This window comes from Olea europaea, unplaced genomic scaffold (assembly GCF_002742605.1).
Source record: "Olea europaea var. sylvestris unplaced genomic scaffold, O_europaea_v1 scaffold3053, whole genome shotgun sequence".
NCBI lineage: Eukaryota > Viridiplantae > Streptophyta > Magnoliopsida > Lamiales > Oleaceae > Olea > Olea europaea.
This window is the reverse complement of record NW_019249230.1, coordinates 30,180-44,174: the sequence shown is the minus strand read 5'-3', so window position 1 is coordinate 44,174 and position 13,995 is coordinate 30,180. Positions and strand designations below refer to the sequence as shown.

The following is a 13,995-nucleotide window of genomic DNA, read 5'->3' as shown; positions in this document are numbered from 1 at the left end:
CAATTTCAGTTTCTTGGAATAATAAATTTCACTCTTCCTTCACAAAAATTTTGTTTATTGTGTGATCTATTATTTTCATATTGCCCATACTTTCTCGTACTTTAATTATTTGGCCGAATTCTCAACAAATTGATATCAGAGCTATTCCGCTTTCAAGTGATTTCAGGTCTGGTTCAGATCATAACATTTTGGTTATATAAGAACCATCGCGTAATATTCATCTGGTAATGATTTCTTGTCTATAGATAGCCATAAACTTTATTAAACATTGCACCGATTCTCCAAAATTCTGTAGTTGTGAGTAATGAATCAAATGAATAACAACAATAGTAGGAGTCCTAAGAATTGCATTATGGAGCTCCAAATATCTTCGACGAAGAAATACTAGGATCTACCATGGAGAAACCTATTATCATAGAAGACGATTTTATGATCCTTACAGAGGTCAAATTGCTCCGGTTCCATTTCTAAATTGGAGTCACCACCTCCTTGCGACTTCAATTGTAGTAGTCGTCCCAATACCGAACATAATGGAAACAATATGTTGTGGGTTGATTTCAATGATCGAATGTTCAAAGAAGAATGCGAGAGCAAGAAAGAGGGTGAGCATTATGGGAAGGACTACGATGTTGTTTGTGACTGATGACGGGACAAAGGAGGATACATGAAAGAGGATTGTAGTTCTTCTAATGATGTTTGTGTCTTGATAAAAGTTAATGTTTTTTATTTTTTTCGTTGTCATTTTCTAATGATGTTTGTGTCTTGATAGAATTGGGTCAAAAGTTGATCCTATAAGATCCGATTAAGTGTAAAACGTGCTTATATTGATCATAATGATGTAATATCGTTTGCCATACCAATTCCAATCGTTTTTAGTTTTCTTCACGAAATCTCCCATTAAGATTCAATAGATCTCAAAGTAATTATCATACTTGAGAAACAAAATTAATGTCAGATTGACATCTAGAAACTATAGGGTTCCTGGAATCAACTCCACATATTTTGTCATTGTATGATGACATACCGTAATGTCGTTAATGAAAATGAGTGGTGTACTACGATACTAATTGTCATTGACCCGAAAAAATCGACCACAACATTCAAGAACAATTAATGCAAGAAATACATCTTCAGTACAACCTATTATAATTCAATGCATACCTACAAACATGAATATTCATTAAAAAGTACTACAATCCTTTCAACAACATTTACAAATTAGATTTATTGGCCTTCGTATTTTTGCTAGGATTTTTCTGAATTTACAAAAAAATCTTTATGGAATTAGTACAATGAGGCAATTGTCTTCTTGTGATTGGTTGTAGGGGTGTAAGCGGTCCGATTTTATCGATTTTTGACAGTTTTCAAATCAAACCGTTCAAAACGGTTTGAGAAAAACTCAAACCTAAACCTAACAGTTTGGTCCAATTTTAAACCGTCGATTTCGCCAAATATTTTTTTGTCCGTCTACTTTTATGTCATTAATTCATTGAATTTAATATATATTTATATCTCACTAAAAAAAATAAAAAAACTAAGCCCCTGTTTGAACCAAATTTTTGGGACAAAAAAATGAAAATTTGGACTGTTATTCCACAAGTCCAGCCGCCTTTGTTGACCTGCTATTTCATATGTGGGACCCAACCTCCTCTCCAATAGTCAATTTTCTCATTGTGATGATATGAAAATTATGGCTCAAACATGGGTTAAATATATCTACTATAAATTTAAATATCAACTAAATCAAAGTGAAATCACAATAAACTAAAACAAAGTTTTTTTTTCACCTTTTTTAGGCTAATGACAATACAATAACGTTACAATACAAGTCTAATAAACTAGATATAAGGTCCAAAAATATAATGATGTCCAACAAGATCTCGTGATCATCATATCTGAAAAAAAAGGATACTGATTAAACAAAAAGAAACCAACCACAATAATAAAGCAATTGTTTATAATATCTAAAGATAACAATTATACAAGTTTACGTTTGTATGATGTTACGAAACACATTTAATTTCAGATTCTTACCTTAGTTTGCTCCAAAAAATTATTAATCTTAAACTTTATTTGTAACAAATATTATCACCAAAGGTCTAGAATCTCTTTTTCTCCGATTTGATATAATGGACTTCGATTCAACTTTGAAGATACGTGAAAAATCTGAAAAATAAGTGTGTGGTGCCGATGACTCAAAACTGTGTTGGGCATCGATTGGAATTCATCTAAATTTTGAAGAGGAAAAAAGCTTTTGATAGATTATGTTAGTCTTGAAATTATTAAATAAATATGAGGATTATTGGATGATAATGATAATAATAATAATAATAATAATAATAATAATAATAATAATAATAATAATAATAATAATATATTTGTATTAGAAAATTAGGAATTGACAGAAATACTGACAAATGACAAAATTATTGAATTTTACATATTTGGATGAATTTTCAAAAAAAATCATTTTTTCATTTTTATATATTTTTTCGCCGGTCCAGTTTGGTTTTAAACCGCAATTAAAATTCTCAAACCTAAAGATCGGTTTGATTTGGGTCAAAATCATTTCATTGATCGGGTTCACATGGTACCAAATCGACAGTTTCTAAAATGCGATTTTGGTTCGATTTTTCAGTTTTGCAGTTTTTGCTTACAGTCCTAATTGGCTATTGTCAAAAAAGCCAAAAAACTGTTTTGGCAGCAGCTAATCACAGGGAGATAATTGTCTTTATGTATTAATTCTGTAAAGAAATTTTTGTAAGAGTGCATTTAATTGCAATATTTATCATGGAAAATGTCATTTTCATCCGAATTTATATTTTGTGTTGTTTGATTGATATTTTTTTCATTGAAAATATTTTGCTACTTTTGGTCACGTAACTATATTTTTCTCAAAAAAATGAAAATATTTTTTTTGAAGGGAATAAGTTTTTAAACAATTCACTCTCCTTTCTCTCTCATCCACCCACTCATTCTCTCTCTACCCACCAATAGGAAAATGGACAAATATAACATTTTTAGGTTGAAAATTAAATCAATCAAACACATTTAATTAATAATCTCCATATGAATAATTTATAGGCAATTCAATTGTCTAGGATTTATTTTATTTCCATCTAAATTCTATACTTGCACCCTAATTGTAGCATGTCACTTTTAGCTATGGACACCAAGATGAAATTAATTCTTTGCTCAACTATTTTCTCTGCTATGTTGTGTGTACCAAAACCTTAGAAGTGTTGTAATGTGACACCCTAATCTATATATTCTTTTAATATAATTTTTGGTTAATGACCTCTATACTGGCCTTTATTATATATGATGGGTATTGGGATATAAAATATTTCCTAACTTTTGAGTACTGTGTGTTTTCACCCATGCAAAAATTTCAGTTATTTTTTGAAGAGGGCAAAATTGTCAATTTGGTCCATATGAGCAAAAAATTTAGAATGCTATACTTAAAATGCACCACGGTTTTCAGTTAATTACAAAAACTCCCCTTATATGGGCTTGAAGTTCATTACAATCAATTAAAAATTTATCCAATTAATGAAATCTTTTCAGAGACGAATTTAGGAGGGCTGGGCTGTAGCCCTCCACACTCAGGCCCAAGAACTTTTTTTTAAGGTTATTTATTTATTTATTTTTGGATAAAAAATCAGTTTTTTATATGTAAATTAAAAAAAAAAATTCTGCTTAGTAGCTCGGTTTGAAATTTTATAGCCCAATCTTGGATCTAATCCTGGATCCGTCCCTGAATCCTTCTAAATGCAGAAATCATTGGAGACAGCTAAATTTTAACAGAATGCATTAGATGCACCCTGATTTTAATGAAATCAATAAAAATCTGAGTTAGAAACACTTAAATTTATAGACTTCAAAAATTTATTAAAATTTGAATTGAGGAAATACCCAATCTCCATTTTTTAGACTAGAAAATCAACTCTCATTTCTATATTATTATCGTGTGTTGCAAGTTTGGGATTATGTGGATTTTCATAATTTCTTTTGGCAAGACACATTCTTCGTTAAGAAATATATTCTCAATTAGGTCCTAAAATATTTACAAAAATTTCACAAAGATAAGATCACATAGCATTAACGAAGAAATCAACAATAATACAAGATTTGCCTCGACAACATTAATTAATAATAATATGCTGGATCCATTTCTCTAAATCTTCCTGTGAATCATTGCAAAAACTGGTGGTGTTAGGAATTCATAAGAACTTGCACATGTCCGAAATTCTAAAAGTTCAACTTTAGTCTGGTCCGAGAACTTTACAAGTTTGAAGCACACTTGGGGTACTCCACAACATAACTCTTGGAACATCAGTCTGAAACTATTCTCCTTTCACATGTCGTCGCCGGTTTTTGAAGACAACAAATCCGGATGACATCATCATTCCAGCCAACTAGCCAACAATAGCTCCATAAGTCACACAAATTGGCCATTCCTGCTCATAATGTCAATTTGTTTCACAAACCAGAAAAACTAAAAGTTACCAACCAAGACTCGTAATCTAGCTTAGAGTGGTAGTATTTAGCTAGATTTGTAGAAGAAAAGAATAGCCGAAAACATTATTTCCAAAACAAGGTAATCCACAAATAGGCAAAACTGCATCAAAGTTTGGCAAAGATTACAAAATTAGGACATCCTAATAACCAATGAACGTGAATAGTGAACCTAAAGAAACAGGCATCCATCTGATTTAATTTGCAATTTACTGTAAAGAGACATCAGCAGTTTTAAAAGAAGCAAACCATTGAACCATGCAAATCATTCTTTTCAACTTTGATTACCAAAGGAAAAAATAGTTGATGAAAGTGATTCAATAAAGAAAGCCAGATTTAAATTGCATCATAAATTGAACTTTAGCTGTTTGCAGAATGGAGTCCAGTGCCAGAAAAGGCAAAAAAACAAAATATAGAAACTCCTACAGGCAATCGATAAGAGAATAAAACAGAGCGTTTTCACACAATAGATCACAAAACATCCAGCAAGATCCTCAATATAATTTCAGGTCAATAGGACGAGTTCCATTTCAATGCTCTATACCTGCCAGGACCTTTCCCAATCAAGAGGCATAGGCCAAGCGCCAAACCAAGCTCCTATAGCAGCTCCATGTGCAGGCAAGCAGATCATATAATCTACAGATCCAATAGGCCTGGAAAAGGAAATTGTGAAACTCAAAACACCAGTGAGATTATAATAAGGGGTGTTAAAGCGCACAGATAATTTTTGAATCCAAAGCTCGAGAGATAAAACTACAAATATTAAATAAAAACAACAGGGAAAAGACACTCATGATAACCCCATTATCATGTCAGCAGCACTAGTTAGTAGTTTGGTTAGTTACATGAACTGAATGGAAGCAGATCATTCAATGGAAAGATGCACACAGTGGTGAGCTAACTATCTTACATTGTCTGAGCAAATATTCTATGCCAATCAGTCCATGAGGAGCCAAAAACAGAAGCTGCAGGGACAAACTGATAGAATGAAACATGGCAAAACATGAGAAAGGGAAAATAGAAATAAATATGTGGGAGTGATACACATGGTATCTGGCAAATTTGATTTCAGAATGTAGATTTTGTTTTAGAAACAAGATATTGACAAGCAGCTGTATTGTTTGGAGTTTAACCCATAACTATGTAAATTTATTCATAGTCATAAAGGATAAGCGTGAAAAAATAGAATATAAAGCATGCTACCTCAGAATGAAATTCTAAACTCGCTGTTGCTCTATTATTAATGGATAGAGAAGTTTTGCTACATATTAATGAACAAAGAGATACTTACTGTAACAACTGACATTAGGAGAGACCAATGAACAGTTCTTCTGAAGTGCCTGTATGCATTTAAAAAGGATAAATATCAGTAAATTTTATGCACTATAAATAGCAATATTAAGAGCAAGATTGAGTTCATCCAAACTTAATTCATTTAAGTGATTATATTAACAGAATCATAGTTGAGGACAGAGCTTTAGAATACGATGACTCTTCACTGTCATTACCCCCAAACCAAATATGGGTGCATTTTGGAAAACAAAAAAGTATATACTTGTCATCAGAGGGAAATAAATGTGCAGTACCAGATAATCATGGAAGGAGTTATTTTTTGCAATAGAATAAGATAGAACACAGCCATTTTTGTCCAACCTCAATTAAATGTTGTGTTCTCAAATTGGTATCAGAATCATATCACAAAATGGAAAAAGCAACCACAGCTAACAGTAATCACATACTGAAGACCAACAGGCGCCCCCAATACAATAGCTCCAAGTGCATTCACAATGGCCCCTACAAATTGAGAAAGAGACATCTCTTAGAATCAACATGGATAATACCGATGAAAGAAAATATTACATTCTCTATATAGCTCAAGGCTTAAATACAATGTCTGTCATTGAAAATTTGGCAGAACTATAGTTGCTGGCAGACTTATTGCTATATACAAATTTCCACTTCCTCAGAATGTGCCTCACACCACCAAATAGAGCTGTAAAATGGCCCAAGTTTCCAAGTAGTGAGTTATACTTTGTTTGTCAGAAATTCCTGCTTATGAGATGCTCCTACAACCAGTGCTCTACATCTTATCAAGTGTTAAGATTTTATAATGAATTAAATTAGATTTGAATCTCCATCAAAATAATTTATCCATACTTCAATTATCATCCAGTAGAATAGGGCAGGGGATTCTTAGAGATGAAGTTCTTCTGTCTAGACTATTTCCTCTGATGTGGATCTTTTTTTAAGTTTTGCTTTGTTCTTTGATTAGTGCACAACTGCACGCCATTTAGACGGTATCACAGTGCCACAAAGCTTTGTTTTGGAGCAACAACTCATGCCTGGAAGTTGTAATTTGTGACAAATCATTTCAAATTAGATGCTATTTGGCCAGTACCACACTATCGAAAAACCCCATGTTTTTTGCAAGACAAAATTGTCTAGACATTGTTGTTCTGTTGAGTATCATAGCTTTTTATTCTTAGTCGACTGCCTCAGTTCCATGTCAGTTACCACTAAAATGTATCCCATTCTCTTTTTTCATTCAAGAAATAAATAATCATGACCCAAGGTTGTATAAAGTTTCACAAGTAGATTTATAATCAAATCGCACAATAAATTCTTAGTTCCACCTGCACTGCACAATTCAAACCACACGTGTAAAGGACTTCACCCTTACTACCGGATAAATATTGAGTTACCCGATAATACAAACATAAATTACCCAATGAATCACATATACAAGAAGGCTAAAGTCTAACCTGCAGGAAGTCCCAACAAAGCTCTCCCTACGGCTTTAAAATACTGTTCAATAAAAAAATTAAGTAATTATAATAAATTAATAAACCTAAACGTAAATAAACGAATTAATCAGAAATTGTGAATAATGTAAATATAACTTACAGAAATTTTATCTGAATTGTGCCGAAACAGACTGTACAGCAGGCTCACAACTGAAGCTTCAACAATCTGATAGAAATAAAAGAAACAAAAAAATAACAGTAACAAAAATATGCAACAAGCTATGTAATGCAATAAAAAAATGGGAATTGAAGAAAATACAATGATTACCCAGGTTAGACATAGAGTTTCTGCTGAATTTGAAAGGAGATTTATCGAATAGAAATTTTGAGCTGCCCAGAAAGCTGAAGCTAAACCAAGCCCACAAATCAGGTGCAACACAAATACCTTTGCTGGTGATATACATAAATCTGGGTCGTTTTTGTTTAAATTTCGCTGCCTTTTCTTTTCCTTCTCCATTCAGTTTTCTTCAAACCAACCACTTTGAGTTTGAATTGATTAAGACTGTTTTTGTTTGTTGAAAAAATTCCCCGCCCCAAAATGAACTTTTTAAAAATGAATTGTATAATACTGATTTTTTTGGATGGTATCGTTAAAAAATAGGAAAAAATTGGTTGAAAGTGAATTTGAAGGGGGAAAAAAAAAAGAGTTTTTTGAAAATGGGATGCAAACCGGACTAGATAAATAATCATTTTTTTTTAATCTTTGATTATATCTCATTCATCAAAAATGAAAATTTACTGATTAATCCCTCAATTTTATACAACATTATCCTTTCATCGTCCATCTCAATTCTCGTAACTCGTTCGTCCACCTGGACAACAAATTTCCCATGACGGATGGAAATCTTACATAGTAATAAACAATGCCAAACTTAAAAGTTAATTAAATGAATAATCACCAATATTTATGTTTGGTTACTACCGACTCACTCAAAATAAAAGGTTATTGATTGCTTCACTTTGACAAAATGTTAAACATAAACAATATCTATCGCCGATATTTTAAGTTAGGGGACATAATCAAATTTGCCAAAAAAGTTGTGAAAAGATCAAGTTACAATTTGAAACATTAATTGTGGATTCCATGGTAGAATTAGTGATTTATATATTAAAATGGGAAAGTTACAATTTGAAACATTAATAGTGGATTTCATGGTAGAATTAGTGATTTATATATTAAAATGGGAAAGTTAAACTAAAATGGGAAAGTTAAACTGCAACCAAAATGACTATTCCCAAACGAGTTAGGTTATTCTGGCAACAAAGATAGCCAGGCGATTCATTTTTTTTTCACCCAAGTTCGATCCAGAATTGTACTCCTCAAGATAACATTTTCCACGGTAATTTCTGCTCAACAAGAAGACTCCTTAGCAGATTCAACTTTTATTTTATTTTTATTTTTTGGAAAAGAGTTGGAACAAATTTTAATACGTATATTAACATCAATACAGAAATACACTTCATATCCGATTTATTGCTTTAGTAGTAAACACTAACTAATAATCTAAAACTTTGTTAAATGTTCAACAACAAAATAAAGAAACAAAAAGATAATAAAAAAATGATCAAATGTCTTCTACCATTGAACTCGAAAAATATAAGCGTTTCTCAAAATTTTGGTCATTGACATAACATGGAATAATAGATTATTACCTATGCAACCTTATGGTTGAGACCGCTCAGCTCTGCATTCACTCTCTGGTATTCCATTATGTCAAACAAAAAGTAAAAATTTATTTTATCATAAAAAATAGGAAAATAAATTTAAAAAAAAATGTAGAAAAAACATTAAACTGGAGAAATTTGTAAAAGAAAATCAAACAAATTCTCAGAAGAAACAGTAATGAAAATGAATAAATAATATAATATAATATAATTAAGATAGTTAAGGAACATGAGCAATAGGTGGTGCACACAAAAGGGTTCGACCCCTCGTCAAATCCCTTGACTCAACCCTTTAAGGGTGATGAAGAAAATGAAGAAGATGATATACCACCTATTTCGAGTCCTCCTCATGACATACCGGGCTCCAATGCTCCTTGTCCCGTGGGTGGTGGCTTCACATTTACCGAGGATCAGTGTGGTCCCTAAATGGAAGCACTGATTCTCTCACCTCTTCGGTAGAGGGCCTCGACAATCTACTTCATCAGATTCAAGCATAGTAGAATGATATACGCGCCCGACACGCAAAGATGCAAGCACAACAGAACGCCTTCTTTGTCAACTTCTACGCTCGCTTCCCTCTACAGTGTATTATGCTATTGTTCAATGCTCGATGTTTTTCCTTTCATTCTTATCATTGAATTCCTTACGTCTCTTTTCCCGCATTTATTTTCGTTTATGCCAAAAGGGAGAAGATTAGTTAAATGATTATGCATGATAGGGAAAATGTTAAAAAGGGAAACATGTAAATTATTGATGATAGGGGGAATATAAATGAAAACAATAGGGGGAAATATATGTATGAAAATTAAAGTCAACTCCTTGTCAATTTGTTCAATTCCTTATCATATTGCTATACTGCAAATCATCTTGCTTGTCATAATCAAAAAGGAGGAAAATTGTTGACATATAGTTGACTTCTTGTTTTGATTATCAAAAACAAATTTGCGTTTATTTCTAACAAATTGAATTCGAGCGTTTTTGTAAAATTAATACAAATAAAGACATGAAAATCAAGATCAAGAGACGTGCAATTGACGATCAACGCGAAAACAAAATTGGCAATTGATGGACAAAAAAAAAAGCACTTAAGTCAAAGTACTTTGAAGAAAAATCAAACATTAAATACTGGGACATTAGACGTAGATGATCTGAATTTATATATAAAAGTAAAACACTTTAATTTTTAGTGTTGAATCGACAATAGTACAAAAAGAATTTTAATGCATAAGAAAGATTCATGTCATACAAACGATTGCATAAAAATTATTTTCAAAAGACAAGGATTTCAACTCGGCAATCAAATTCTTACAAAATCACTTGTCTTGAAAAATTAAGTGAAAAGATCCTTCAAAGCCTACATTGAACAAAATTATCACGAGGGGAAAGCGTCTGAATACATTTTGTCCATTCGGACAACCGGAGACTCCAATGGTAAAAAAATTGACCGTTCTGTATCTGACGCGTAACAGCTACTTGTGCACTATCCGGTTTAGATCGTGATGTTCGGATGACTCATCCAGATCAACAGATTTTCTAGCGTCTTGACTACAATAAATGCACTTCACTTCTTCATGTACAACAACTTTTTAGGAGTATTGAAGTGAAGCAATTTTTTGAGTGAATCGAATCGTTGAAAATCACTTTTCTTATAAAAGTTTTTCTACTCTAACATTACTCAAACATTTGAGCTATATTCATTGCTATCTATTAAAGTGTTAGCTTATTTCTCTTTTGGTACTTAATTTTGATTGTATCATTTATTAAGAAAGAAGTTTCATTTGTAAAATTCTGATGAACACCAAAATAAGCGATATTCACAAGATCAAGAGCACCCCCTCGAGTAAAAGCTTCCACAGCCGACATGACGAGGTCCTGTAAAGTTCAATGTTGTAAAAGGGTTGATGCTCATTGTTTGTGAGTCAACGAAAGTAATGTAGAAAGTTGGATTGCATCATAAGTCAATCAAATTAATGAAAAGGCTTTGCTCATACCGAAGAGTTTGATAATGGAGGATATGGATCATTGCGTTGGGTCAAACCTCCACAATTAAATCGTTTGCATTATCTCTCTCTTCTATTTACCATTTTTATATTGTTATCATTAACTCTCCTTATTTGATTTCATATTTCTGTGTATCTATTTTGTTGCTACGTTTACTAGTACATTACTTTTAGATCTGAATTCATTTTCGGGAAAAAAAAAATGATCTAAAAATCAATTCACCCCCTCTTGATAAGCTATTTTTGAACTTTCACTATTCTTAAATGATTCTCATAACAAACTACATTGCCGTAATATCAGACCTTCCAAAATCCTCAAGAAAATCAACAACAATGCATATGTCGTTGATTTACATCTCACCTTCATCGAAACATTTTTAATTGATGTAGTAGAATGAAGAATATATTTCACAGAACATACAACGCGCGTTTTCTTGACTTCAATATAAAACAATATTAATTGACTATAAAGAAGATCAAAGAAATCCTAAAGTCGTAATCCAAAATTGAAAAAATACGTCAGTAGAATAATCTTCCGATGCAACTGTTTCAAAGGCATCTGAATCCGAATGATACCGCAAAAGTTTCTTAGAATATATTCATCAGCAACACAATTTGGAAATCCGAAAGTCAGGGCCATTCACACTAATTTTCTAAAGAAACCTATATTCAGTACTGGCGTTCTTTACAACTTCTTAGAGACATTTCAAGCATCCTATAACGATGAAACTACTAAGAAAGAAGAAAGAATATAGTTAGAATTAAGAAGAATAAACGAATAAAAGAATCGAGTCAAAATCTTCTCCCTATTTCCATATCAACTTCTCCCTCCCTCCCTCCCCAACTTCCATCTGAACTCCACATTTTCGAGTAATAAGTTTCCGCAGTTGCTTGAAAGTTCACAATAGTGGAGAAATAGACTCCTGCACGGATTCGCACCTTCAAATAATTAAGTAATAATCGACTTCTTTGTTTGCATTTTGAGGTCTCCAATGCTCATTCTTGATTCTTCGCTTCTGTGGTATTCTAATCTACACAACCCCAAAGGTTCTTCTTCCTTCCTTTGCATACACGTTAATTGACGAATTAACTCATCCAAAGCTTCCTTCATCCACCAATGCGCACATACTTCTTTGGCTTCGTTTACCGTCATCTGTGAAATGGAATTCGATAAAACATCAAGACTCGTTTGGCATAACACAATCGCATAGAAAAGAATTGTATCAGAATATGTAGAGTAAAAACATACCCAAATTCGTTGACGGACTTCTTTCTCGGGCCAAACATCGAGTTCCTCGGTTACAAGCAAGGGAAACATGGATCCCTCATGAAACTTTTCTTGGCTTCTGCTCTTAAAAATCCATTCCCCTAATTTTTCCTGCAAAAAGAATGCAAGTAAACAATATTAGAGAACAATTTAACACGATTAAACGAAAAAAAAGGGCTCAAGCTATTTAAGGAACAAAAATACTAACCCCAAGCAAGCCAATTACACCAGCTTCCTCCAAGGTCTCTCTTGAAGCTGCCAATTGAATATCCTCATCAATTTCCCAACCACCCTGATATTCCATTGCAAAAAAAAACAATATTAACCACAATTTTATTTAAAAGAAAAATAATATCAAGGATTTTTAATAATTCCACTACAAACTTGTAATAAAATACCTTAGGGAACATCATTTTTGAACTCTTTTGGGAACTGATCAAAAGAACTTCTAATTCTTCTTGGGATTTGTTGGTTTTCCGATATCTATATGGAATGCATCTGCACAATTTGGAATTAAAACGAAAAAGTTAGGCTCAAATTCAATAAATGCAAAAATAAACTTCATCTTTACGATATGAAAAATTTTAGATCCACTTTTCATCAAAGTAAACTAAAACCCAGATGAAAAATATCATGAATAAAAGAATATAAACCAGACCGTATGAGAAATTTACCAAAAAAATAAAAATAAAAAAATGAATATTTCTCATTAAATTAATAACCCAAAAAACTCACGATTCAGAATAAAAAAAGGGATTTAAGATTCATACCCAACAACTTGACGATATCCCTGATTGTAGCGTTGCAAATCTCTCCCAGAACGAGAGGGCAAAGACACCAGTTTCTTGATTTGCATGGTAGATGAAAGGTTTTTCTCCAAAAAACACATAGAGAATAGAAATGAAGAAATCCCAATTAATAAAAAGCCACTACTTCTGTTAAAAAAATAGTTAATATAGCAAAAAACTGGGCAATGGCGAGAGAATCTTTCAAATAAGGTATAATCTCAGTCTAAAAATAATTGGGTTGCAACAGAATCGAATTAGTTAAAACTTCCTGAGAAGAGGATTTTGAGTTTGTTGAGATTATTGTGGTTGTTAATATAGAGGGAGAAGAAGGTGGGCAAGGCATTTGCGATGAAATTGGAGTTGATTGGGACGCGTTTGGCTGACGTTGACATCGACTCACGTGTGACACGGCGTGGGGATTTAGATAATAACCACTTGATACGGATGGATTGCCCACTTGGTCATGTTTTTAATGGAAATTTGCATGATTTTTCCTCAATTATGGGTGGTTTTCACATTATACATGTACAATTCCATAAAAAGTTATATTCATATATTTATTATTTTTACTAATTTCAATTTTTAATTACCTCAACAACTTTCAAAAAATAATATTAGTATTTCAAAAATATTACGTTATCATTTATCCAATATATAAAACGTGCAAAATAGAGGCTTACGACAAGTCGAGCTCCTATTTGACAACCATTATAACGATAAATTTGGATACAAAATGTATTTTGAAATAGTATTTTTTGGAAGAATATGTGGTTAAAAAATAAGGAAAAACTTTTTATTTATGTGTAATAATATTTTATTGAAAAATGTGTAGGTAAAAGAAGAGAAAAATATATTGAAATTTTAAAGGGAATCAAACAATGGCTAAATTAAATGGGACTTGTTTGTACGTTTTGAAATAATTTGAAACTTTGACTGTAGTTATTTCTTATCAT

General features: G+C 32.1%; 2 protein-coding genes across 2 annotated transcripts; both read right to left on the bottom strand.

The window, feature by feature from the left end:
* Window positions 1–4,075: 4,075 nt before the first annotated feature.
* Window positions 4,076–7,891, bottom strand: LOC111384943 (uncharacterized protein C1450.15-like). Its single transcript, XM_023009290.1, has 8 exons — window positions 7,591–7,891; window positions 7,423–7,488; window positions 7,281–7,323; window positions 6,258–6,312; window positions 5,810–5,858; window positions 5,429–5,496; window positions 5,063–5,171; window positions 4,076–4,460 (listed from the first exon to the last, which is right to left on the bottom strand). Exons 1-8 carry the CDS (start codon window positions 7,777–7,779, stop codon window positions 4,419–4,421), a joined length of 621 nt encoding a protein of 206 aa, XP_022865058.1. The 5' UTR covers window positions 7,780–7,891; the 3' UTR covers window positions 4,076–4,418.
* Window positions 7,892–11,493: 3,602 nt separating this feature from the next.
* On the bottom strand, window positions 11,494–13,336 carry LOC111384941 (nudix hydrolase 17, mitochondrial-like). The gene is made up of 5 exons (XM_023009289.1): window positions 13,025–13,336; window positions 12,653–12,752; window positions 12,463–12,546; window positions 12,237–12,365; window positions 11,494–12,140 (listed from the first exon to the last, which is right to left on the bottom strand). The coding sequence occupies exons 1-5, from the start codon at window positions 13,141–13,143 to the stop codon at window positions 11,937–11,939; spliced, it is 636 nt and encodes a 211-aa protein (XP_022865057.1). The 5' UTR covers window positions 13,144–13,336; the 3' UTR covers window positions 11,494–11,936.
* Between the last annotated feature and the right edge of the window lie 659 nt (window positions 13,337–13,995).